At 31.8% G+C, this 26,161-nt stretch overlaps 1 protein-coding gene across 1 annotated transcript in view; it reads left to right on the top strand.

Moving 5' to 3' along the window:
* Window positions 1–26,161, top strand: part of emp (epithelial membrane protein) — a gene marked incomplete in the record, with an annotated part of 264,557 nt that overhangs the window by 226,958 nt on the left and 11,438 nt on the right. Inside the window, 3 exon segments of the mRNA XM_081728188.1 lie at window positions 8,628–8,769; window positions 12,101–12,307; window positions 21,248–21,638. Of these exon segments, the coding sequence (XP_081584314.1) occupies window positions 8,628–8,769; window positions 12,101–12,307; window positions 21,248–21,638 (740 nt within the window).

Genomic DNA, 26,161 nt, shown 5'->3' with positions numbered 1-26,161 from the left:
TTGAATAATTATATGAAATAATCTCATATACACGTACGTAAATTTAAACGGTCTAGAATGGTATGTGATTACTAGAGATCTCTTTAAACTTCCATCACATAGGGTGCGCGGTGGCTCAGTGGTAAAACGTTTACCTCCGTTGCTTGGAGTCCCTAGTTCGATCACAGCTCGCGCCGTGTGGACATTGTGGTGGACAAACACGTGCTCGTGATTTTTTTCGGGTTTTTTCCGTTTCCTCCCACTTTCTTCCTTCCACCATGTCATTCATTTCTTATCATCACCGTCTCCTTTACCCTAACCGGCATAACCGTAGGACGTAACACTTTAAGATTTTTTTTCCATCACATAAATTTCTGCGCCGTTACTGAAAGTAATATTATAATTGGATGGCTTTTTTTTAGAAAGTTAATATTTTGAGGAGTATTCGTAAAGCTTATATGTATTACCTGATAAGTTTTCAAAATTCAAATTATCATTATTAACTAACACTTACTTATAATGTGATGGGAATCGTAAATGGATTGTGGTATCCGTGACATGATTTCGGCAACCAATCTGGTCGTCTTCAGTAGCTAGACAGTAATCAAAAATTTCAGCTTCACTAAAATAACTTTAAAAAATCAAGTTAGTCCTTTATCCTCACAAAACACTAGTATTGGCAATAAGTTATTGAAATGTTATTGATCACCACATACTCACTAAGCGATATTTAACATTTCTATAGCTTATTGTGAATTTTAATCTTTTGTGAGGAAAAAAAGGACTACCTTGAATAAAATGTAGAAACAATATATGTGAAGCCGAAGCTTTTCGTTATTGTATAGCTTTTGAAGGCTACAGGATTAGTTGACGAAATCATACCAAGACTATAACAACCATTCTAGGATTTCGAGGGCACATTATAGGTGAGAGTTTTGATCTTAACGGAACGGGCCAGTTTGTGCCTGTGTTAAACAAATTATCAATTTTTTTTAATTTTTTTTTGACACGTAATTCGTTACCGAAGGATAGACAAGGTAGAGATAGATCTGCATGAAAAACAGATTCTAGCCTAGCCTATGTATCTAGCGTAGCTACCCGAGGGCATTATCCCCAGTATACTTTAGTAAGGTGACCAGTTTCCTTTCTCATTGTTCAAACTTTTATATATAAAATTGAAACTGGACTGAAATGATACGTTGAGAAACAGATTAATTGATTTATGTGTATTTACGCCTTTATCAGCAGCGAGGGTACATATTACGAAACATACAGTTTAAAGTGGGATTTGTAATGCATTCATCTCATGGATTAAAGGTACACATACCAGTTAGTAGACTAATCAAGTTGAGAATTAACATTAGGGATCTACGTACACAAAAATTGAGTAATTGTGGTTTATACAGATTTCTATTTCCATAGTCAATTAATAGATCTATTCAATGTGGTATAAGGCACACTGAGGTTTGTCGAGGATTCAATATGAGGCTAAAATCCACCTAGAACAACATGTAGATTCGTCAGAAACTACAACAGTACCAAAAGTAGCACTAAACTAGAGAAGGTTGTGCAGTGGAATGTTGCCAGATTGTTGACGGAAAGGACAAAATCTTACAAGAGTTTATTGGATGTACTTTGTAATATCTTTATAACACACACCTACCTTTGGGAAGAATCGAACCTTTGTGAATTTTGTGCCGGTTTCTTACTTTTAAAGTCACCTATGCTTTCTTCTCTGTGTGGTGTGTGTTATAAAGATATTACAAAGTACATCCGATAAACTCTTGTAAGATTTTGTTGTTTCCGTTTCGTGATGGAATACTTGTTATAAAGTGAGAAAAGAACGGACTAAGTGCTTGCGATAACCTGAGATTCATGTATCATACCTGTTTCTTCCTTAACTGTTCTACACACGAAAAGTCGTGAGCACATTAATTAAATGTAAAATAAAATAATTAAATATAACATAATAACAGGAAATTAAAACAATTATTATATTGTACAGGTTGTTTTCTCTGGGTACAAAATATACAAGAATTAATATTGCACAACGTTTTAAACTATGATCTGACAACATAGAATTCACTGTTACCAGAAAACGATGATCAGTATGACCTCTTATTTAGCAATGATTTGTAACATCAGTTACGGTTTGAGAGTGGCCATACTCGTAAAAAAATGGTTATAAATAGGGCATTTTGTTATCTGCTTTCAAATGCTTAGTATTGAAACTACATGACAATCGTGACATTTTACAGCTTTTAGCCACTAATAGTCTTCTCAGAATTAGAAATAAAGAAAAAAAAAAATATAATTTGCAAACTTAATTAGATTGCATAACAAGTGGTTTTCGATTGTAAATTTTGCTATTATACGATAAAAGAAAAGTTGCATCAGGATTATGTCACGAAGTGCGTTTTCTTAAACTTTTGTATAATGACTCTTAAACGCGGAAGAGCCCCTCTGACTTTTTTTTTCTACTTTCCTTTAACTTTGAGCGACTTGGTTGTAGCTCTAGCTTTTGCGGTCATGCAAAAGAAACTGAGGATGCATCTTTGCTTTAAAATCTCTGAACATTCAGGAATATGTGGAAATACCTCAAACAAAAGTATTTTTGGGCTTCTGGTACTTTTTGCTATATTCATTTATTTATTTTTAATAGAAGTTTTAGCATGCTCAAAGGCTCGTGAATAAGTACTGTGAGACATGTAAGAAGAGTGTGCTTGTGAATAGTTTAAAATAAAGAAGCAATTTTTGCTATTATAAATTATTACATTTTTTAAAAAATCTTATTACAATGCTTAGGAATTGTTGTGTTGCTAATCTGTAGCGTCTACGTACGAGCTGCTCCTGAGCCTAAGCATTGGAATATGCTGCCTAATATTAGGTATTAAAATACTTTTAAGTAGAAAACTTATGAAAAATAATAAAATCAGTGACCAGTTTTCATGAACACAACTGCAAACTTAAAATACTATACAATACAATATTCCTCTTTTATTTATATACTAGCCGTCACTGGTATATAATTATTACAAACGTGAAATGTTAGTTGTATTGTTTAAAGGTAGGATTTTTCCTTGCTTAAATTAACGAAGGAAGTGTAACTCAGCATCAGGAATGTCCATCCACTAAGGGCTTGGGCGAAACCCCCAATATTTGCCATGCTCTCCCCAAATTTACCTTTTCACACTTATTGTCCAAAGATCCCTTCTAAATCGAATTGTCAGTACCTATAATCAGTTACCAGAAACTGTAGACGTTTTTTCAAGTGAGTATACTTTCAGATCATCTATAAATAAGCTATTTTTGTAATTTTACTGTTGTATTGTACCATCTTGACCTCAAATTGTTATTAAATTGTTATGTTATCAAATTGTTAAAATGTTTCAGTGTAAAATGGCCTAGTGCTGTAACTGAAACCTGTTATAAATAAATAAATAAATTTACCTTTCTTCCGCAAATTTATCATTCTTCTCCCAAATTTATCATTCTTCTCCAAAATTTATCACTTCCCCAAAATTTATCATTCTTCTCCAAAATTTATCATTCTTCAAAATTTATTATACTTCCCCAAAATTTATCATTCTTTTCCAAAATTTATCATTCGGTCCCCAAACTTACCTTTCTCCTTTCAAATTTACCATTTTCTCCCCAAACTTACCATTTTCCCAACAAATTTAGATTTCTCCTCCAAATTGTGCATTCTTCCTCCAAAATTTACCATTTTCAATGTGATTGTACTATTTTTAATGAAAAATTGTTTTCCAAATATTCTCATGGGCGCAACTTAAGCTCCTTACCTCTCCCCTCCTCGCTGTGAGCACCCTTCTCAGTATCGTACCATTTAAACAAAAACATAAAAATATTGTTATTTAACTGTTGAAATTTGAACTCGTTCTTGAAATATTTGCAGAAGTTTTTGTTTTCTACAATCCTCGAGAATTAATTTTGCGTGAAGAAGAAATTATCAATTAACATTTTTTTTTAAACCTCATCTTGAAAACTGACTTTTTTTTTTTGTCTAAATTCTAATCAAGAAGTTTTCATAGGTCGCTTTTCGTTCAAACTCGTAGAAGGAGAAGAAATATTACAATGCTTATCAACAGTTATCTGTATGAAAGAGGTTAAATATTCTCAACATATGGTAGTGTATAATAGAACACATGTAAGCCTCTACCCTTCCTTCTTATATGGATACTCATGGACAATGTGTCAGAAATTTATAAGGAAAGAAATACGTTATTCTTTTCATATTTGTTTTACAAGTAATTCAATAATAGTGACAACAGTTCACTCTGAAAAATAAGTGAAAGTATTAAGTGTCGACACGTACAGCTTCAATGGTTAAAATGTTCTTATAGAGGAATATGGTAAATGGTTTTTAAACGGCCAGTCAGATATTATAAATTACCTGACAATGTTCGAAGCCAGAGGCAAAGAAAGAATGATTATTTTTTTTTTTTCATTTCTAAAGAAGAAAACAAAAAGCTAACAAAAGAAAGACGAGTTGAAATCCAACAAGAAATTCAAGGCCAACAACTTGCGAAAACACCATTGCAGGTTAAAATTTACAATGGAAGGTAAAATGTAGCTTGTAGTCAAAATACTTGTTACCGTCTTCTGTGCTTTTGTATATGTACCTGTAGGTACTTGATATATTAAATATAAGGCTATAGAAAACTACACACGTTTGAAACATTGGTCTGCACTCACAGTAATATTAAAGAAACACATTACGGTACATATACAGTCATTCAATGAAACAAATTTGCTGTCTAAATTAGAACAATGCTACTTCGCAAGGTTTCATTCATCTTCTTACCTGTTTTCGTCGGTTTCTTTGCCCAAAACGTTTTCGTAATGCACTTTTGACAGCTTTCTGCACACAGGAAATATCTCTTTTCATCTCTTTGATGTTTTTCTTTTTAATCGCAAGTTTTCATTGAAATATATCTGTACCTCGTAATTCACACACGTGTAAACATATAAGTTATATCTCGTTCGAATTACGATTGATTGGACTTTCGGGCGTAAAAGTCTGTATAGGTGCAAAGAGGAAGTAAAAATGAATATATGTAACCCTTTCTTTAAAAAAAAAAAAAAAAAAAATGTTCATTTTCTATTTTTCTTTCTGGTTATTACTTGACAGCACTAATGTGAAAGCAATCGAATACAGTTCTAGAAACGTCTTATTCTAGAAATGAAACATTATTCTCCACAAGTATACTTATTCGAAAATTCAATAATATTGGGCTCTGTAAATTTGAAAGAGTCTGAACACATGAGACCTTCACCATAAGTGCATCTCTAGCTTTACAGTATAGTTAATTCTCAACTTATGACCTGTTATAAAGACTAGGCTAGGTGATTACTACTAACAGCGACCTATAATAATCATAATAATAATAATGATAATAACAGTAATAACGTAATAATAAAATCGATTGTTCTGAGATTAAAGAAATATAAACAATATATGAAAACAAAAATTTATATGTTGACATTGTAATTTTAGAAATAAAAATCAAACAATCTTATACGGAAGTGAAAACAACATTCAAAGGGTTAGCTGTTTGACAGCGGCCGACGAATGATCAAAATGGAATTTTACACTATACTAAAGAGTAGGTTATATCACCTGGCTGACTTATGACCAAATCGACTTACGACCGGCCAATCGTAACCGAAATCGCTGGTAAGTTGATGACTAATTGTATATCATTTATATTCTAAAATCTTTAGAATAAAAATGAAATACAGTTAATCTAGTGTGTTCAGACGCCTGAAACTTATAAAACTCAATATATATCTATTGTGTTTTAAGTACAAAATATTCTTTAGCTCTTTAGGTGCACCTCGAAACTGTCAGTTTAATAAATCAATTTAATCTTTGATACAGTTTAGAACATGGTATCGTCAAATTAGTATTCGTAATGTGTAATTCATTCATTCGAAATACATAACTACTTTCCATTCAGTACCATGAATTTCGTGGACAACGAGAAAAAAGAAGCTTAAAACATTATTACTTCATTGTTAAAACTATAAAGTAAAGAAAAGAGATTAATTTAAAACACGTTCTTATATAATCACTTAGTAATCACATGTGGTTACCGTACAAGTCACTATAAAATTTTGATTCTAGTATCAGTAACGTATTACTGTGAATTACTACATATATATACATATAGTTGAGATGTTGGAGGAGTTCACCTCATAAAACAACAAGCTCACAAACTACTTGCTGCTTACATCGAGATGAAAACTTGAGTCAGGAAGAGAATAGAGAATTAGATGCTCTTATGTACTACGTTTTGTTTCACTTTGATTGTGTAAGCAACGTACGAGTTTGATTGCTTAACATCCGCAACATTGAATTAAAAAAAAAAAAAAAAAAAATGCTACCAAACCTGTTACATACTATATCAAGGGCATACTTAAAAGGATTTTTTTTGTATCCCTTTACGTGTAATGTGTGCAAGAGAGAAGAACATGTAATATGTTCTAAAACCACATGTATGATGGGAAATATTTTCCTATTTGTCACGTGTGTGAATTATAATCTATTTACATACTAAGTTGAAGTTGTAAATATTGATTGTACTTTAATCGTAATTCTTGATACATATGTGGATACTTATCTTCTACATGAACGAAAGAAATTTTGTTTTTCATTATTCACTTCTCGACTACTGACATTTAGTTAAAGCAAGGTTTATGGATATTTTAAATTAAGTGCGTGTCAAAGACAGTGAAAGTGGTTACGAATCAAACACTGGTCTGTAGAATATCAAATTTTAAAACCCCAAAATTATTGTAAATATTTAAACTTTTGTAAAAATCCATATAAATAATTCAAAGCTGGTTTGAGTGCAAAATATTATCTGTCTAAATTAAACTAATTAAATCAGGATTGTTGCCAAAATCTAACCCACTTTATTAAAATAAGCCCAAAACGTATTTTATTCTATCAAACTTACACATGAAACTCCAAAACAAGGAAATATGAAAGGCATATGGATTGCATTCCGCAGTTTTATATAAAAAACACCTATATTCAGTCAACAAACACTTCAAGTATCTACTTCAGTTGTAAACTTGCCATTCGCTTAAAAATTACATAAGCTACAAAGGAGGCGATGCCTACGAGGTTTTACTTCAACTATCACAAAAATCATAATGTAAATGCCTTTTCATATTACCTTATCTAACAATTTCAAATTCCTTACAATTTCAAATATCCAAATTCAACCTACCATTATAAAATGTCCATATTAAAAATTGGAATAATTTTTATTTATTTCACTTTAATGTAAATTAATGATCAGCTTTACTGTGATATAACTTCTAACTTTAATGACCACAATTTATTTTAGTTATTTCTGAAGTCAGCATACTTCATTTAGAATTTAGAATTTCTGATTACATCAACAAAATATTGAAATTATTGATATAAACATGTAATATGCATTTATTCATTTGTGATAGTTCTTTTGGAATTTATTAACTAAGTACAGGAACATAATATTTTGAATGACTGTTTCTTCTGTTGTTTCTCTTAATAACAAATTAGTCCTTTCGTAGCTAATAATACTTAATTGTGAAATTAAGCTTAATTTGAGCTTAATTTTAGAGTATTTTGTATTGGGTAAATATATATATATATATATATATATATATATATATATATATATATATATACTGTACAATACAGCGGAGTATAAATTCTTTACGTTTAATACATTGAAACATGTAGATATTATCTACCATCATTTTCAATGAAAAATGGCCAACGTACATCGTGTATTTTGAACGATTTTCTAATGCAGTAACAAATTATTATTTATTTAGGCTTATTTTACGTGGTGAAGTTAAGGCTAATAGTACCTTGTCTCTTACTTGATCATAAGATGATCAGGATTAATATCACAGTAACAAATATTTATAGAATAATGATTGCAATGACACAAATCTAAGATGAAGATACAAAAATTATTACACATAATCCAATATGTATAATATTTGCATTTTTACCCACTACAGTAAATAATACAACAACAAAAAATTACACTCACAATCACACATATCACATGTGCAGATAGATACTACAAATAAACATACAATATATTCTGATAGATTTAGAGAATAAGAGAACAAATGAAAGGTAAGAAGAATGAAAATAAGCGTTTGTGTCAGATATTAGTAAGCCTAGAGAGACTCGTGGAGGGTCTGCTCAACCGATTTCTTAAATAGATTCACTGAGTGGGTGGAAAGTCATTCCATGCAATGATAGTGTAGGTAAAGAACGCATTCGAGTAATATTTCGACGAGTGTAGGGGAAAAGAAAGGAGCTTATTAAACCTGATCTTGCATTGTGACTGTAGTGAGAATTTAATGGTTGCAATCATTGAAATAAGTAGGAAGATTGTTGAATAACTTAGCTAATAATATTTTGCAAACCCACTTAAGAAAATAGGGAATATTTAAGTCTTAAAGTGTTTTGTACTGAGTCGACAGATTATACATAACATTCCATTGCTAACGTTTTGATTTAAATTAAAGGTTATATATATATTGAATTAAAAAATACCATCAGTAAAGACGTAACTTTCCTTTACATCAGCTTTCTTTTCTTCCTTTTGCAGGGAAAAATGGGAAAAAGTCAACGTGCAGTTCAACGATAATGGAACTGTAACTTTCCAACAGAAAAAGGTTTTCCACTTCGACCCAGATATGTCCGTGGGAAGTGAAGACGATGCAGTTGTGGTTCCAAATATTCCTATGTTGGTAAGAATAATTTTTTCAAGTGTATTTGTTCAGGTTAAAAGAACAACATAAGAGTTATTTTTATGCAGTGAGGTAGTTCAATGTATTTTCTGATTATTTTTTTTCCACGTGGAACATGGGAGAAGATCCAAGGGACAGGAGAGCACTGCTTCCAATCGCTGTGAGGAATGGACAATCTATAGTTCAGATCAGCTTTTTCTTCTTTTTTGAGTTCTTAAAGCAAGAGCAAACGCTTTATATATCACTATTAAGGGAAACTATTTGTAATATACAGCAGCTTTTGTATTAAAACATCACGAAAAATGTATACTCATGATTTAAGGTGAACTCTACACCTGAAATTTATTTTAATTGCTAAGAATTACAAATGTCACCTTTATACCATATTTATGTTTCGAACAGATTAAAATTTATAATGATTGATAGAAACTAAATAGTATTTATATGTAAGTTGTAATGTTCATACAGCTTACATTGCATGAAGACGGCTTTTGTATGTGTAGTGAAATACACAATGTATTTAAAAAGCAACATAATTCTAATTTTAACTGTTAATACCCATTAAAATAGCCCTACTGATAAAACTGCTTAAGGACAATAAATTTGTTATCATACAGCTTCAAAATATAAAATAATAAACACTTTAGGATGTATTTTATTTATTTATTTATTTATTTATAAATATGTTTTATTTCACGAACAACGTAACATATTCAGCATAACCATGTTCAGCCATAAATGTACGTGTGTATACCGAGGACCTTTTTCTTTCAGAAACAACCAAAATAATACTTAGAAAAGAGAAATTGCACGAAAAGAAAGTGAAAAATTGCACGAAAAAAATCCTGAAAAAACTTGCGGAACTTACACATTTTTCTGTATTAAATATAATAATAATATAATAGATGGATGGAACTACGATCCCTCTACACATTTGTATTTATTTAAAATACATGTTCGAAAAGTAAGGTTTAAAAAGGAAATCAGTCATTGGGAAAATAAACACTACTCAGACATGGTAATTTTTTCATCTTACCAAATTTAAGTAAACTATAATTACATCCCTAGTAGAAGAGACTATAATTATATCCCTTGCAAACCGCTTGCTGAATTGCATTGCCAAGCTTGAATTGCAAGTTGGCCAAGCTTGCACCCAACTTGATTGGAAAATGTGCATGTATGCCTCAAGCTGAATTCCAGTAACGAAGTTACATGGGGCAACCTTACATTCAGTGTTCCATTCAAGCTTGATGCAAGCGTTTTACAAGTCAAGTCAATAACCAATGAACGGCCAGTGATGCTATTACGCTCTGCGAAAGGTCTAAAACATCGCTTACAAGTACAACAAAAGGCAGATTGTATGATAGTATACGTTTCAAGTGCAAGTGTAGAAAGCCAAAAGCCAAGCACGCGTCAACTGGCCAAATGCTTTTTTGCTACTAGGGATAATTCATATACATATATCAAGTAGTCTTAAAAAAAGTAGTAAGCCTTTTTCGCATGGGATTGCGTTAGTGTCCTAAATCTCATGAGATGAATCGCAGTAGGTCGAGCCTTTCCTCAAAAATGTGCTACATTTTAAAATTTTATTTCGTTAAGGACACAAATGTTGCACAGGCTCTTGAACAAATTTGTACTGTTTATGGGCAAGATATGTTATCAAAAGCAATAGCCAAAAGATGGTTTGGTCGCTTTCGTTCTGGGAATATCAATGTTCAAGCTGCTCCTCACAATGGGCGATCAATCACAGCAAAAGTGAATCCTGGCAAAAGCCAAGCAATCTGGCCAAAGTCAAGCAATATTGGCATTTAAGCAGACATTATATCATAAATAACACAAACATTCAGCTCCAAAGAGAGTTAAACAATTTGGAGAAAATAGGACACAAAATGAAGCTCGATGTTTGAGTGGCACTTGATCTGACTCAGAAGCATTTACTCCATCGACTTTCTATACGCGAATCTCTACTAAGACGTAACAAAATCGATCCATTTCTGCAATGGTATGAAAAGTGGATAACCTACGTCAACAATGCGCAAAATTGACCACGATCGAAGTGCGGAGAAGCTACACAGTTTGTGACAAAGCTGACACTGACACCCAGAAAAGTTATGCTGTGCGTTTGGCGAGATTGTAGGGGCATTGTTCATCACGAAGTGCTGGTGCCGGGCAGAACGATAGGCTCGGACTTGTACTGTCAACAATTAACGCGAGTACATCTAGAAATTAAAATAATTAAATAAATAAATTTTAAAAAAATGGGCAGAAGGAGTCAGCAGAAAGGGTGTATATCACCCTGACAACTACATACATCTTTAATGATCCGTCAGCATACATCTTTAATGATCCTTCAAAAATTGAGACGCTTGGCTGGAAGTTTTTAATGCATCCACTGTATAACCCGGACCTGCAACTGTCAGAGTATCATTTATTTCGGTCTCTACCAGACCTTCCTAAATGGCGTTACATTAGTTACACGAGAAGCGTATGAAAAGTACGTATCACAATTTTTTAGACCGGAAATAACAAAAGTTCTGTGGTGATAGGATCGTTGTATTCCCGGAAAGAATTGCAGTCGAACAAAATGATATATATATGTTTTCATAATGTTATTTTCGAATGATAATAAATGTAATAAGAATTGAAGCTTTCCTGGCGGCGAATATTGTGGAGATGTTCTCGGGATATCATAATAAATGTATTCTCCATTTGGACCTCCAAAGGCAATACTTTTTAGACAACCTCATATGTGAGAAGTAGTGAAAAACATATAAATTCATGTAAATTCTATGAATTTCAGAGTAAGAAAAATACGACTGGGCAGAAGTTCGAACCCGGATCTTGGATGTTGAAATATGCATTAGTTTTCGTTGATTTCATAGCTTTATATCTTATATTTACAGAAGAGTCCACACAAATCACATTTGTCAAGCATAGGAATTTTATCCTCATGAAGAAAAAAAATGTGACCTTGGATCTACATACTTCGGGGAAAAATGATATTTTCTATGTCTACACAAATTACTAATATGCTATTCTTTTAGAAATATAATATTTCAATGTTATTGTTCAGTTAGTTGGCTGAGACAAATTTCAAGGAATAAATTACTTATATGAAAAGCAATTGTTACTTTTAATTTTTCAACTGCAGTATGATAATTCTTTTATTAATTTAATGATGATTCCAGTGTTTATTATCCTTGTCGATATTTTGTCTCGACTTCTTTTGATTTTCATTTCTTAATTTATGTATATAAGATCAAAAAGAAAACCATGAAGATTTTTAAATGTGCTTTATATTATATGGAGTTTATATCTTTCCTTTCCTCAGAGCGCCACCTCACAAAGTAAACACGCTGCCAGGTTTCTTCGTCTCGCTATGGCGTCCATTATGGATATTCTAAAGATTAAACCTTTTGTTGAGGTAACAGTTGAACAGCTCCTCTGGGGATATGAAGATCCATTGCTCAAACTTGCCAAAGACGTAGTTCCAAAGGAACAGAAATTGCCTTACGAAGAATTTGGATTGCTTTATGGGGTTTGTATACGTCACTATCAATAGTACCACTTAATTTGCACATAAAAGTAAATTAGCTACATCTAAAATGTAATTAAAACTAATATTTATAATGTTCTTCTGTAAAATAAATAATTAATGAAATTCCTTTTAAGATTATAGTTGACTAGTTACTCGAGTTTAAAATTCTTTTGCAGCACCTAGGTAATATGAAATGTTGATCGCACTTTGCTATAAAGTGGGAACCACATGCTTCCGCATGTAAGATTAAGCGTTAAAATTACGATTGTGACATATAATGTACACCTGAATCTGTTAAACTATTATTGCTCAAGAATTTAACTTTAAAAAAAATAATTTCAAATTTATATTTTATTACTATTAAGTTAATAATCTTAACTTACTACATTTACTACTTTCTAGTAGGATTAATAAATGTTTCCTATAATTGTGATCGGGAATGAGGAGGGGAAATAGTTTTTCTTTTTTTAAAAAAAGATTATATATGTGGAACAAATATGGATAAATTGTCATAGGAATATAAGGGTCAATCATTGTTCCAACGAAGATGACAAAACTTATTGTAACAATTATCGAAGCATCTCTCTTTTGTCAACATCCTACATGATCCTTTCAAATATTCTGTTAACAAGATCGACCCCATAGCAGATGAAATTATTGGAGATTACCAGTGCGAGTTTAGGCGAAATTGATCAACTCGCGACAAGATATTTGCCATTCGTCAAATACTCGAAAAGAAATAGGAATGCAGTACTCCGCTACATTAATTATTTATCCTGTGCATTCATGATTTCAGAAAGGCCTACGACTTGGTTAGGAGTAAAATATTGTACAACATTCTTACTGAATTCGAAATACCAAAGAAACCAGTTAGATTAATTAAGATATGTTCAAATGAATATTAAAATAAAGTCCGAGTAAGAAAATACTTGCCTACGAACTTTCGCGTTGAAAATGGCCTGAAACAAGGAGATACGTTGTCGCCATTATTATTTCCGAATACGCTGGAAGTAAAATAAAAGATACTAACCAGTGTTCTCGCCAGATTATTGTGTATGCTGATGATGTAAATATAATAGGGGATGGCGTGAGAACAATAGAAAGCAACCCAGAAGTTTTATTAAATAAATCCTACAGGAACATGAGTTTAGAAGTAAATGCAGAAAAATCCAAATACGTGGGAATTAGCGTAACCATAATACTGCAAATTATGGATACGCTAAAATATCAAATAATACTTTTGGCAAACTGAATACTTTCAGATATCTAGGATCAACATTAACAGACACAAGAGAGGTGGGAATGGAGAGTGAAGGAAACTTCATAATGAGGAACTGCATAAGTTGTACCGTTTACCGAACATTGTAAGAGGCATCAAGTCTGAAAGGCTCAGGTGAACAGGTTATGTAGCCAGAATGCAAGAAAGTTGAAAAACTTCAAAATTTTAATTGGAAACCCAACCAGAAAAAGACCATTAGGAAGACTAGGCACAGATGGAAGGACAATATTAATAGGAATACAAAGTAGAAAATGGATTCATTTGATTAAGGACAGAAGTCAATGGGGAGCTTGTGAATGTGGCATTGAATCTCAGGTTTCATAGGCTATAGAGTTAGTTAGCTAGTTAGTATCATAAAGCCTCAATTTGGAAAATTTCGCGCTTTGTCCTTTTATAAGTTAGGTACATAATCGAGTCATTTCAATTAAGATATGTTAAGTATCAGATTGCAGCTTTGCTACGTATCCTTGACATACCCCTACGAGAATTATGTTCTTGACAAATACTAAATTACTTAGTTCATGATTGCTTTCCGTTAATCTCAGGTTTTATTACTTAGCTTTAGTAATACATCTTTCTTTAACAGTAACTTTTATACAGTTATAAATAATTATATTAGAAATCCTTTTCTTTGTTTCTCTCAAATCATTATTGATATTTTTAATGTTACAGTCTTCCTTCTATATCTTCTGACAAGAATTCTAAAGACAGTAAAGGTTTATGTTATTTTTGATATAGTTCTTTATGTACCAACATTAGATCTCCTCTAATTTCTGTATTCTCCGTACATCTCGAGTTTTCCGGAATAATGTTATTTAAAGCATGAAATATACACGCTTTGTCTAATTATGCGTAAATGAAAAATTAAAAGATGGCACACCACATCATTTCTTCTAAGAATTTCTTAAAATAAAAAATGTTCTTTTAATTTATCAATTTTAAATATTAATAACATTCTAAATTTTATATTATATTAGAGAAAACAAAAAAGAAAGAAAAACAAAATTACAATCTAAAATTTTTCTTTAATTAATGAATTAAAGTAATTAACTTCATTACTTAATAACGATGATTATGATTTAACACGCAGTTAATATTGAAGATAATTAACTCATAATTAGCATTATAACTTTCAGTTCTCTTCTTTATGTATATATTGTCTCTGCTTGTATGTGTGATTTCTAATAGAAATATTTAAAGGTTTCAAACATTTAAATACGTTCAACTTTCCATTTTAATAGTATTGCATCAAATCAGAATTTCACTTTATAGGACAATTTTTCGAAAAAGTACAACTACATGCGTATATTTTTAATCTTTGGTTTTCTTGTCTTATAAGCAAGTTCATAGCACATACACAAAGGCACAACATTATCACACACTGAATCTGTATATTGTTGAAGAAGAATTGTTGCATTCAAGAGTTCAAGCATATTCATATGTATTATAACTATATGTTAATAAATTTACCTCTAAAAATCAATTTTACTTTAGTTGTTAGAATAATATTTTCTTTCAAAGCAAATATTTTCTTTTAAAAAAGAAATACATACTTATATATTCATTATTCGTCCGTTAATAAAGCATGTTTCGAATTAATAATTTACTAAATTTTACTATTTCAGATAATGAAATTTAAAAATATTACAGTACTTTACCGCATTTGTAGATATTAAACATCATGTTTCAATAGTAATTTGTTTTTCCATATATTATGTTTTTTGTTAATAATTTGTTTTGAGAAGTAAATACTGTTTCTGTATATGCTTTTGAGAGGAAATTTATGTGTAGAATAGAATAAGATATTTTGCCATAAAATATACCGAAGACACTTAAGTTGCTTTTAACATAATTCAAGAATTACATTATGAATAACGAAAATTCGGAAGTATTCTGTATAGACTGCCCTCATTTTAAGTAAATAGATCGTTCCAAGGCTTTTTGCGTAAATCGAAATTTAAGTAGGTCGAATTCTTACCATAAACTAAGATTTGTCACGTTAGTAGTGCATATTAAAAAATACAAAAAAAAAAAAAAAAAAAATCAATAATAATGAAATGCAAAACTTCAATTACATAATATACTTTATAGATAAGGTCAGAACATTATATTCTTACAACGCCAATGGCAAAGAAATAAATAATGAATTGCAGTTCAGAAATAGTAAATTACCTAATTAGTCCATGCCTCACTCACTAGATGGCTCGGAAATATAATTTTAGAAACTTTAGTAATATTTCTTACTTCATATGTAAGAACCGTTCGTAAATTTTACGTACATTGAAAATGTCTGACCTAAATATAAATTTACGTATGTGTTATTTATGTAACTCGGGAAGTGTTTGTAATTTAAAAAGGTCTTCCTGTAATGTCTCCAATTTGCTTCAAATATTATGCAATTTGTTGCACCAAATATTTGTTCTACTTAATATTTAAAACTAGAATCACTACATTAAAAATTGCAAATCAGACTATCTAAATATAATAATAATAATAATAATAATAATAATAATAATAATAATAATAATAATAATAATAATAATAATAATAATAATAATAATAATAATAATAATAATAATAATAATAATTATTATTATTATTATTATTATTATTATTATTATTATTATTATTATTATTATTATTATAAGTATAATTATAATTATAATACTGTTTATTAGGTAGCAAATAACATACATAACCACAAGTACGCCCAGACAGCAGGCACATGATAATGCAACCCTACATATACAACGATCTTAAATTATATTTAACAGGAGGCCAAATACATTAGCAATACAAGGTATACATGCAATCGATATCGTAAAATAAAAATAATAACAGCAATAAAATGAACATACAAAAAATTTAAAAACGATTACATAGGACATGTAAATAAGACTCATAATTAAGATAAAAAGAAAGTGTAGTATCCGAAGAGAGAGAGAGAGAAAGCTTAGACCTAGAAGAAAAGAAAAGATGATAGGAAAATAAAAGATAGATGAATAAATAGCGAACTAACAACACTTAAGGAAAACCTTTCAAATAGCACCTCGCTAAATTAAATAAGTAAACATTATAGTTCCTGTAGAAATTTAATAAGTTCTGAACGAACTTTAACAAAGTTAGTCTGGAACATATCTAGAATAAAGTAATATTTGTTTGCAGTATCTATAGATTTATAAATAGAAAATTTTAGAGTAGAGATATGCAGACAAAAGAAACAAAATTTTCTAATGTTACGGTAAGGAGTTCTTATGAAACGTAAGCCATCAATAAAGAAACCTCCATAAAGAATATTATTTAAAAAATTCAGATCGAAAATATAATGCCTATCGGTTAAAGATAACAGGTGGAGTTCTTTGGATATGCAAGACAAGCTAATAATAATAATAATAATAATAATAATAATAATAATAATAATAATAATAATAATAATAATAAATTATGTATATTTTATATCCTCCATGAAATGTATTATACGTATTTTACGTTATTGGGCACGAATATTTTGTTTCTATACATTCGTGTTAAATAAATCGTTTTAAAACCAGAATTTACTGTTTTCTCTAAGTATTGGAATACTTTTACCAAATGTGTAAATGTTAGTATGTTTCGGATATAATATACCCATTGTTAAATGAAATATTATTATCATTTAGAACTTCTACTTCTTTCATTAATATTTGAGATCAAACTAGAAGACAATTTATGGCAGTGATCGCCAAACCGTCTACCGTGAGCTACTAGTAGCTCGCGGAGACATTTTCGGTAGATCGTGTTAGCTAACCTTGATTCCTCTACTGATTCCTCCATAAACAGATCTAAGATTTTTTTTTTAAAGTGGGTAGTTCTTTTGGTTGGTAGCTCACAGTAGGATTTAAAAACAGTACGGTAGCTCAAGAGCTATTGTAAGTTTGGTGACCACTGATTTATAGGATTCTACTGGCACCAACACTTACTTGTCAATAGAACATGCAAAAATCAATGTATTTGAAGTGCACTATAATGCATATAGAATAGAATGGACTAGTAGTATATTAGTGTAGTTTATACTGGTGTAGATTGTTATCTAATGTGTATTCTAATAAAATCTTTTAGTTGATAGAAATATCACCATTTTAGATGTATCAGCTGTTGTAGCTATATATTATAATTCACAGATACAGATCCTGTTTGACAAGTATAAAGTGCAAATGATAGAGAAGGCTATGGAACAAGTAGGACGTGCTATTTTAAACTTACTATTTGGTAAAAAAACTTCTATCTACAAGATTAGCCAGAAAAACAAATTGCAACAACGTCGAAGTAGAGCAGCAGTTAGTCTTATGGTTTGTACAATATGAAAAAAAATAGACGTGGCACTTTTGAGCACAGTGTGAAAAATGCACCCTTGCTCTGTTTTTCAATTGACAGCACAATAACACTGAAACAATCAAGCACCATAACAACAATTCACTCGCATGTTGGGAAGGCAATTCGAACCTCTAAACTACTGATTAATTGATGTCTTCTACGTGTTTTAGTGACTTCTGAAATAATCATATAAATTGTAGCAATTATTTGTGTCAGTACTTCCTCATCTACCTTGAACAACTACTTAATTTCTATCTCATTTCTCGACTATAAGCGTAGGTTTCTCATCTAAATGGTTTCATCGATCAGTCTAGCGAATCCATTTGCAATATTCGAACGTTGTCCATAAAATCTTCAAAGTATAGTGAATTACAAATAAATTGAGTGCTTCTTTTCTTGTTTTGCGGTCTTAAAAAGTTCGTTACTGAATTCTCTCTCTCTCTCTCTCTCTATATATATATATATATATATATATATATATATATATCACGGCACAAAATTTCCGGTCGCCAGGTCGCCGTTGGCGACTAGAAATTTAGAGCTGGCGACCAGTGTTCTGTAGAAATAGCTGCGCAGCTGTGTGAACTAAACTCACAAGACTGCGCAGTATCTGTTTCGCACATAAAAAATTGTCACTGAGTGAGAGAAAACACCGAATGTGAAGTCTTCACAACGGACATGGAAAGTGAAGTCTTCACAACCTTGTAATTCGCCCCCTCCTTTCCCACCCTCAATCGAAATGGTTTGCCTCCTGAAGCGTCAACGAGAGAGATGTAATCTCTTCCTTTGTCAAACCAAAAGCCGTGGAAAGAGGGGGGCCTTCATAATTTGTACGTGAGAGATACTGGCGACAATCATTTTTGGATTGGCGAGTGCGTTTGAATTTGAAATTTTGCGCCCTGGATATATATATATATATATATATATATATATATATATATATACAGTAGCGTAGCCAGGATGTGTGTTTGGGGGGGCCCAAGTGCTGTTATAGGTACATATAGAAAAATTACAAACAAAAAAATATATAAACATAAAAAATATATAAAAAATTACAAACATCAAAGTACCAAAGTACATTGTCGGACCTCTTTGGGGGGGGCCGACCCCTCCGGCCCCCCCTTCCCTACGCCACTGTATATATATATATATATATATATATATATATATATATATATATATATATATATGTATATGTGTGTGTGTGTCTGCTATTTATGAATATTTCGATTTCAATTTTGAGCCCTCCGTTCGATAGAGTATCAAAAATTATCTGAGAAAGTAAAGGAATTTTTCGCGTCACTTTTACCGTTCCCGAGATATTGGTCAAAAAAGTTCCGATTTCGAGAGATTTAAAGAGCCATATCTCGGAAACCATAAGTCATAGAGAGATGATATTTTGCGAATTTTTCAATTTCGAGCCCTCCATTTTGAGCATGTCTTCGTAAAATAACAAATTATAGAACGTTTTAACAGGTTTCCTCCTTCGTATAAACTCAACACTTTCTCATCACTCCCGATTATACGGTTCCAGAAGTCTTGTGGCTTGTTGATGTGCGTCCTTGCGCACTCTAAGCGAGTATGTGTAAGTGCATCTGTTAGTTTGACCTGCAAAGCCGAACAAATAATATGAATACAGTTACATGTCTCTGAAGTGTATTCCAGACCTAAAGTTGTTTTCAGTTTTGTTGTAGTAGCGAACGGGTTTGCTGCATTAGCTTCAATAATCGAAACATTTTGGTCTTCCGTTGTCACTTGCGGTCTACTCAGTTTCGCTTTAGTTTGTAATCTCTGTCCCCCTTCAGCTTCTCTTGCATTTTTAAAAATTTAGAATAAAAGAGTGAATAAACATAATGAAAACTTAAAAGAAATAAATATACACAATGATAAATGTAAGATAACGTGAACAGATAAACAATACTGTCTCTTGGCTTCTAGGTTAGAGGTATATACGTACTGGATAGTGACACATTGGCATTACAAAATAGATACACAACATAACTATGCTGTTGAAGAAAACACATTTCTTTTAATATTACTCTCTAGTATGCTTCACTTGGATGTTCGGAATACACACATACACACACACATATATATATATATATATATATATATATATATATATATATATTATATATATATACAGAGAGAGAGAAAGTATAGCAGACATCACACAAACAAGACGTTATGCGGTAAAAGAAGTTGCTAATCCCAGGGACAGAATGTGTCAGGGGGCATGGCATCTATAACCCTCCTGAATTTCCTAGCAAACTTTGTTTCTTCCAGTTTTCCTAAGAGTGATCTGAGATGAAATACACACGACAACGAAACTAGCTAGAAAACTAGCTGGTGAGAAAGCCACTTATGTTTTTCGTATATGAGAGTAAGTCTTTCACTCTTGCTGCATGCAAATATAGATTAGAAGGAAATACAACAATATACTTAAGACGTCTATCTGTTGTTTGTAGATGTAGGTAATTTAATAGCACTTGACCAGCTTTTTCTTTAGGCCGAAGTTAAGCCTGCTGGTTAGGGGTGACATTTTTTTTTCTTGAATGCCTTTTTGGCTATGGTAATTTTTGACCTGATCTCTTTGATGCAGTAAGCATCTGTCCTCAAAAGACTTCGCAGATATTTGAACTGACCAACTTGTTCAAAGTCTCTTTACTCTACTCGGATCCGTAAGGACGTCTTTCCACGAGATATTCTCATGGTTTTGGAATTTTCGATGTTGATTTCCATTCCATGTTGTTTGCTTTATTTTAACCATCATCTCTTGTAGTCCTTCTTTGGTTCTGGCTATAATAACCGTGTCGTCCACATGCCTGATCTTGTTGATGGTTTGCCCTCCAATCTTAAAATCTTCAGCTTCCACTAATGTTTCTTCGTTAATGGAAGAAGAGGATAAAATCCTAATGTTATTAAAACTAAATTGATGTTCCTTACTGAAGAATCAAATAACTCACAATTCATTATAGTGTTTTAGTCTTACTTCTGTTGTGTTTAAATAATTCGGGAGGAAAAAACAGTAAAAGCAGTTTTTACTTGTCATCGTTATAGATCTGGAAATACTTTCTTCATAAAAGTAATATCCCATAAATTGTTCTACAGACTTTTGTTTTTCATTTTTAGTAACTTGGCTAGGTTTTATATCAATCCAACTTCTTTATTCTCAAATTCTTTAAAACAAAACCACTTTTTAACGTCATTTTACACCTGTTTAAATTTTATGTTTGTAATTCTTATCTTTTTGATGTATACGATAAGTTACACTTTATTGATAACATTTTTCCCTCTTTCTTTTACAGAAAAATGGTACCGCGAAAGACATAGTAACTGTATGGACTGGAGAGAAGGATATAACCAATTACGGATTGGTTAATCGCTTCAATGGCTTCAGTCACATGTCGCACTGGAAGACAGAGAAATGTAACAGGTTAAATGGAAGTGATGGGTCAATCTTCCCTCCGTCCATTACTGAAAATTCAACGCTTTACGTCTACGAGAAAGACATGTGTCGGTTATTGCCTTTGACCTTCCAAAACGAGGTCGAAATCAAGGGCATTAAGGCATACAGATTTAGCCCCCCAACTAACGTATTTGCTGACATTTCAAGAAATCCTGAAAACGACTGTTTCTGTCCAGCTGGTCCACCTTGCGCGCCTAATGGATTGTTTAACGTCAGTCTTTGCCAATATGGTAAGCATGTATCTATCTTCTAATATATATATATATATATATATATATATATATATATATATATATATATATATATATATATATATATATATATACTCTTCTGGAAACTGTTTTTTTGGCTATGGATTGTACACTTTGAACACACACAATTACATTTTATTCATAATTACGTCTAATCCTTTGAATCAAGCAAATCGTATCTCATTCTGTTGTGATGTGTTGTATATATGAACTTATTTATTTTAGATTTAAAATGCTTAAATTCAATAGATACATACTTTCAGTCACAGATACATCTATTCAGTCAAGTGTGAAAATGAAGAACAGTTTCTTATTGAGAAGTCTTTTTAAGAATAAAAAATTAAATATACTTAATAATTTGTAGGAAATGAATAATAAAAGGGTTAATATTTGGAATTGTTAATATTTCTCCCGCAACATTTGTTCTTATTTTTCCCCTCTACGCGATCGAATGCTGTCAGTGCGTGTTTTTCTTCTTGTGACCAATTCTGTCCTGTTCTTAATTAGTGATTGTTTCCCACACTACGTGAAGGACGATTACTGTTAAAAATTAGGTTAAGAATTTTATGTGGTATCAAATGTTTGTGTGGATCTGATTACACAATGAACCAATATATTTTTATTTTACATAGTCCCAACTTAGTGTGTGGTTATACATAAGAACGTGATATTCTTCATAAAAGTTCTCTCAATTGTTACAGTTCAGTTGTTCAGGAGTCCATAATTCTCCACTGTCATGTTGGTTCTCTAATAAAATGTTGGCAGTAATTTTCTGACATGTTATTTAACTCTACTTTATTATTATTATTATTATTATTATTATTATTATTATTATTATTATTATTATTATTATTTCTATGTGATTATCTATTCATTGACATAACTTCTTACACTACCGGAGCCCAATGCTTCCTGTGTAGTAACTTCTGTAATTTGTAAGTTACTGTTCATGATTTTTGAAGAGAACCAAGATATGTGACTGCATACTTCAAAAACAATCTTTTTAAAGCGTTAATAATGATTGGAAAATTGGAATATCTGTTCTCCTCTCTTTCTTTTTCTTTTCCTGATTCTTCTTATTTTTCTTCCATTACTTGTCTTGATATGTTTTTCCTGACTTCAAATATTCGTTTTGAATATACAAGGTGCTAATGAACTATACCGACAAACCGTACAAGGTGATTTTTCATATCAAGTGAAAGAAAAGGTTTATATAGACATGTGGGTAAAGAGCATAGTTTCAGAATTAGGGCTGTCCAAAATCGCCGGAAAGCTAAATTTCAACACGTGCTATTTCCAATTTGAGGAAACGTGGAGTAGCGGTCTCTATCATACATACGTAATACAAAAATCCATATTTCATCAATGTGTAATGAGTGTATAAAGGATCCTCTACAGGATATAATTTTTAGAAGTACTTTTGACAAAATTGTCAGATATGCTTTGATGTCAAAGTGGTCCAAAGTAGACAAAAAGTAACCCTTGACAATAGTGAATACGGAATGCTTCGGCTGTAAGTCGGAAGTGTCAGGGACCACCAGCACCATGGTTCCTCGTGTTCGGACTAACACGTACTGCGATGATTTGTTTCACGCGTATACGTGAATAAAGCATAAAATATACCATGACGAAATACATTGCAGCACGCATTACTCTGAACACAAGAAACCTTGGTGCTGGCGGTCCCTAACACTTCCGATTTCCAGCTGAAGCATTCCGTATTCACCATTGTCAAGGCTTACCTTTGTCTACTTCAGACTTATCTTGAAATCAGAACATATCTGAGAATTCTGTTGGGAACATGTCTGGGAATTATATCCTGTGAGAGAATCCTTTGTACACCCATTGCACATTGATGAAATATGCATTTTTGTATTACGTATGTATGACTTTCGTCAGGCTGATATAGACTGCTACTCCAGGTTTCCCAAATTCGAAATAGCTCGTACTGAAATTTAGCTTTTCGACCATTTTGAACATCCCTAGCTCTGAAACTATGCACTTTTCTCCATTAGTCCATAGAATTTTTTCTCTTATTTTGATGTGAGGAATCAACTCTTACAATTTGTCGGTATAATTCATTAACACCCTGTACACACATACACACACACACACACACATATATATATATATATATATATATATATATATATATATATATATATATATATATATATATACAGTGTGTGTATAATGTGTGTGTGTGTATGTAGGGACAATATACCCATTTTGTTTTCCTAAATGTATAATGCATTTAGTATCCATTATCTTTCATCTTGTTTAAACCTTAAAGTGATTACTCTTCTGAAAAAAAAAAAAAAAAAAAAAAAGCTTTCATGTTTTGGATTTCATTTGCCGGGAGTATGCAGACTTCTAATGTGAATGAAAGCCTCTAATGTAATGTAATGTAATTGTGTATCATTTTACTATAAATGATTTAAAATCTTGAAAAGTCATTCACATATTACAAACGTTATAACATGTAGAATAATATAAGTTCAGTTGTACTTTAAGGGCACTCCATTTTCAAGAAGAAACTCACACCAAATTAACACCAATATCTCATTTTCATCTCAATGCTAGTAGTTGTGAAACACCTACTGTTTCTTGTAAGATTTGTATCCTTTATTTACGTCAAGATTATTCCTACATAAAAAATTCACGTATATATAGAGTGTTCTGGGAATAAACCGACAAACTTTGCATACGTGTTCAGAACCTTAATACATGTTATGAACAATTCCATTAATTACTTTAAAACAACCTCATGTCCGTAATTAGGCGTTTCCAACCCAAGTCGCAGATATTTTTTTCTTGCATTGAGGTCTTGACCACGTATTTGAAGTTTGTCCGTTATTTTATTCAGTGTAGCCACCAATTGCACTAATTACCTTAAATTGGCCCGTGTCTGTAATTAGGAGTTTTCAACCAAAGTTGCAGATAAACTTTTCTTCTTGTATTAAGGTCCTGAACAAGTATTTGAACTTTATTGGTTATTTTATTCAGTGTAGCCGTCCTACAACAAATTCCATTAATAACCGTAAATTCTCCTCATCCCCTAATTCGGCGTTTCCGACCAATTTTCTTGTATTGAGATCCTAAACACGTATGCTAAATTTGTCGGTTTATTCCCAGAACACCTGTGTGTATATAGTACGTTATAAATGTGGCAGATCTTACATTAATGACACAGGAACAACAATACAAGAAGATTTGAAGGACGTTAAAGTATGCTTCTTTAAAATTATCAATTTCAATAGAACACACATTAATTGCAGGTGGAAAGTAACTTTTGATTGAACGTCAATTTTTAATGTACAGCGTGGTCCGGAAGAGGGCGTACCCCTAATTGTACGTCTTCGAAGACAATATTAATGGACATTCTTGCCTGGAGATGCTTAACGAATGGTTGGTGCCTCAATTGGAAGAAAATGGTATCAAAGACACTGTTGTGATACAGGAGGATGGAGCACCAGCGCACTTCGCGAGTCACGTGCCTGAATCAGACATTTTCTGGCCGCTGGTTTGGAAGAGGTTGTGCACTTTTACCAGCTCCCTTTGCCTGATCTCCAAAAAGTCCCGATCTGACAACACCAGACAATGCTCTCTGGGGTTTCATGAAGCAACAAGTAAGAAACACTCGATATCACACAACGCAGAAATTACGAGCAGCTGTGGAACACGCCTTCGCCCTCGTGACTCCGGAGTATCTCCGCAAAACATCTGCAAGAACTTGGCGCAGAATTCAGCTGTGTTACACATGGATGGTGACCATTAAGAGTAAGATTCTTAAGAGTTCAAGGTAACTGAGTACAGACATTCTACCATAACTAACACTATACTGTTGAAACTAAAAGGAGGATACGCCCACTTCCGGATCACCCTGTACAAACTATATTAAAGAAATTTCTGGAATAAGAAATAGAAAACGAATAAAAAGAACTTAAATAAATAGGGCGAAGGATTTTGATTTGAACATTTTCGTTTGTAGATTAACTGTTATTAATTAACAGATGGAAAGAAAGACAGAGAAAACTACAATAGTTTATAATAAAATCCACACTCATTCATTCATTCATCAGCACTTTTATTGGTTTTAATAATAGTCGCACCGGATCAGCAACATCCAAGTTTAGAAACTAATAATCGATTAATTATAGCTACAACGTAACAATTGTAACTTTGTTGATATAAAAAAAGAAACAGAAACAACTGTTAAACATGAAAAAAAAAAAAAAAAAAACGAATAATTGTAAAGCAAACCTCTGACGAAACTTACAAAACGCAATATTTAGTAGATAAGTCATAAACATGATGAAGTGCTTAAAAATTGGATTTACATAACTTCAACCAGTACTCACAGGAAAAACAGAACTCGTAATATTTGTCGTAGTAGCATCAACGATATTTAAGATTTGGAAATATCCTATTACAAATAAAACTCCATTCTAATCCCTACTGATTCTATAACTATTGATTTTGAGATAGATTTTTGTTTAGGT

Source organism: Thermobia domestica, chromosome 10 (assembly GCF_964235325.1).
Source record: "Thermobia domestica chromosome 10, izTheDome1.hap1.1, whole genome shotgun sequence".
NCBI classification, from domain to species: domain Eukaryota; kingdom Metazoa; phylum Arthropoda; class Insecta; order Zygentoma; family Lepismatidae; genus Thermobia; species Thermobia domestica.
The sequence above is the reverse complement of the archived record's forward strand: the minus strand, read 5'-3'. Positions and strand labels throughout refer to the sequence as shown.